The sequence below is a fragment of the Penaeus monodon genome, chromosome 29 (assembly GCF_015228065.2).
Source record: "Penaeus monodon isolate SGIC_2016 chromosome 29, NSTDA_Pmon_1, whole genome shotgun sequence".
NCBI classification, from domain to species: domain Eukaryota; kingdom Metazoa; phylum Arthropoda; class Malacostraca; order Decapoda; family Penaeidae; genus Penaeus; species Penaeus monodon.
This window is the reverse complement of record NC_051414.1, coordinates 28,751,146-28,753,478: the sequence shown is the minus strand read 5'-3', so window position 1 is coordinate 28,753,478 and position 2,333 is coordinate 28,751,146. Positions and strand designations below refer to the sequence as shown.

Below are 2,333 nucleotides of genomic sequence, written 5' to 3'. Positions count from 1 at the left end.
CATCACTGGTTGTGTGCTGACATTTACTCCATTGCATCTGTAAGCTTTTATCGTCAAAATTCTGTATTGCAATGACCCCATTGGATTCATAGACCCCCCAAAAATGTGCACACCAACAGTTCATGTTTCATAGTTGCCAAAATATGATTACTTCAAGTATAATTTTATGTTATAGCCTTACTGAAAAAGTTTACTTAACAACAGTCAATGGTGCAATTTTTTTTCTCTCTCCCGAGTACCTATGTGCTGTATCTCAAGAACCGTAATGAATACAGACATGCACAGTCAAAATATCTGCAATACCAAACTGTATATACAAGTTTAGTACATTTATAAGGCTTAAATCAATGCATTTTTAGTATACAGGAAAAAAAATTGGTCGGGCATCTTGGATTTGGGGGCTGTGAAATCAGTTGTTGCGGAAGCTGTTAGCTGTCAGTTGTATTGGAAACAGCTGTATTAGAATCAATTACAACATATAAAAGAGAAGTTGTGGAATGAAATATCAATAGAAGTTAATTTAGTTCAGGTAAAATAGTTTGTTTAATCAGTTACAATTTAATAAATTCTACAGAAAGCTATAGCTTAATAAGACTTAGTTGATTCATATGTTGCGGAATTGGTTTTAGTAGATTCAGCTATTGGGGATTGTTAGAACCAGCCGTATTGGATTAAGCAGTCACCGATTTGCATTGATATGAACTATAGTGTAATCAGTTGCATTTTGATCACTGGGGTGAATGGTAGCTAATTCTAGATTCGTTTATATGGAATAATTCGCAGTGAAGTCATTTGCATTGGAATAAGCTTGAGTGATATCAGGTTAGTCGATCAGTTGTACTAAAACGAGTTGACGATGTGTTTGTTATATTATAACCAGTTATGGTAAAATTGGATGTAGAATTCATTGTACGAGGATTAGACATATAGTTGTAAAGCCAGTAGTTGTCAACAATACTTGTGAGTGGTTGCATCTGTTGTAGTGGGAGTGGTTGCATCTGTTGTAGTGGGAGTGGTTGCATCTGTTGTAGTGGGAGTGGTTGCATCTGTTGTAGTGGGAGTGGTTGCATCTGTTGTAGTGGGAGTGGTTAACCACTAGTTGTAGTGGGAGTTGTACCTGTTGTAATGGCAGTCGTACCTGTTGTAGGTGCATCTGTAGTAGTGGCAGAGGATGTATCTGTTGTAGTGGGAGTGGTTGCATCTGTTGTAGTGGGAGTGGTTGCATCTGTTGTAGTGGGAGGGGTTGCATCTGTTGTAGTGGGAGGGGGTGCATCTGTTGTAGTGGGAGGGGGTGCATCTGTTGTAGTGGGAGGGGGTGCATCTGTAGTAGTGGGAGGGGGTGCATCTGTAGTAGTGGGAGGGGGTGCATCTGTTGTAGTGGGAGGGGGTGCATCTGTGGTAGTGGGAGGGGGTGCATCTGTAGTAGTGGGAGGGGTTGCATCTGTTGTAGTGGGAGGGGGTGCATCTGTTGTAGTGGGAGGGGTTGCATCTGTTGTAGTGGGACCAGTTACACTGATGGAGAGAGTGGTTTTAGTTGAAGTAGTAGTAATGGGAGATCCAGTAGTCGTTTGTGGTCCCGGTCCAGTAGTCGTTTGTGGTCCCGGTCCAGTAGTTGTTTGTGGTCCCGGTCCAGTAGTTGTTTGTGGTCCCGGTCCAGTAGTTGTTTGCGGTCCCGGTCCAGTAGTTGTTTGTGGTCCCGGTCCAGTAGTCGTTTGTGGTCCCGGTCCAGTAGTTGTTTGTGGTCCCGGTCCAGTAGTCGTTTGTGGTCCCGGTCCAGTAGTTGTTTGTGGTCCCGGTCCAGTAGTTTTGTGGTCCGGACCAGTAGTTGTTTGTGTCCTGGTCCAGGGTTGTTTGTGGTCCCGGCCAGTAGTTGTTGGTCCCGGTCCAGTAGTTGTTGTGGTCCCGGTCCAGTAGTTGTTTGTGGTCCCGGTCCAGTAGTTGTTTGTGGTCCCGGTCCAGTAGTTGTTTGTGGTCCCGGACCAGCAGTTGTTTGTGGTCCCGGACCAGCAGTTGTTTGTGGTCCCGGACCAGCAGTTGTTTGTGGTCCCGGACCAGCAGTTGTTTGTGGTCCCGGGCCAGCAGTTGTTTGTGGTCCCGGACCAGCAGTTGTTTGTGGTCCCGGACCAGCAGTTGTTTGTGGTCCTGGACCAGGGGTTTGTGGTGCTGATTCTGTCGTGGTGCCTGGGCCCTGTATCTCTGGTGACAGAAAACCGAATATCATCAGTAACTTCATCTGTTGAGATTAATTGCAAAGTTATTGCAGAAGAGTAAGTTAGATTAGTGCTCCCAAAGTTAAGGAAAAGATGATAATACTTATCATCCTTTTTAGGACA

At 44.8% G+C, this 2,333-nt stretch overlaps 1 protein-coding gene across 1 annotated transcript in view; it reads right to left on the bottom strand.

Annotated features, from left to right (window-relative positions):
• Positions 1 to 853: 853 nt before the first annotated feature.
• The window catches only part of LOC119592114 (mucin-2-like), a 2,662-nt gene continuing 1,182 nt past the window's right edge, over positions 854 to 2,333 (bottom strand). Inside the window, exons 2-3 of the mRNA XM_037940934.1 lie at positions 1,195 to 2,196; positions 854 to 1,087 (exon numbers count right to left, since the gene is read on the bottom strand). Of these exons, the coding sequence (XP_037796862.1) occupies positions 949 to 1,087; positions 1,195 to 2,196 (1,141 nt within the window). The 3' untranslated portion in view covers positions 854 to 948. The remainder of the gene's footprint in view (positions 1,088 to 1,194; positions 2,197 to 2,333) is intronic.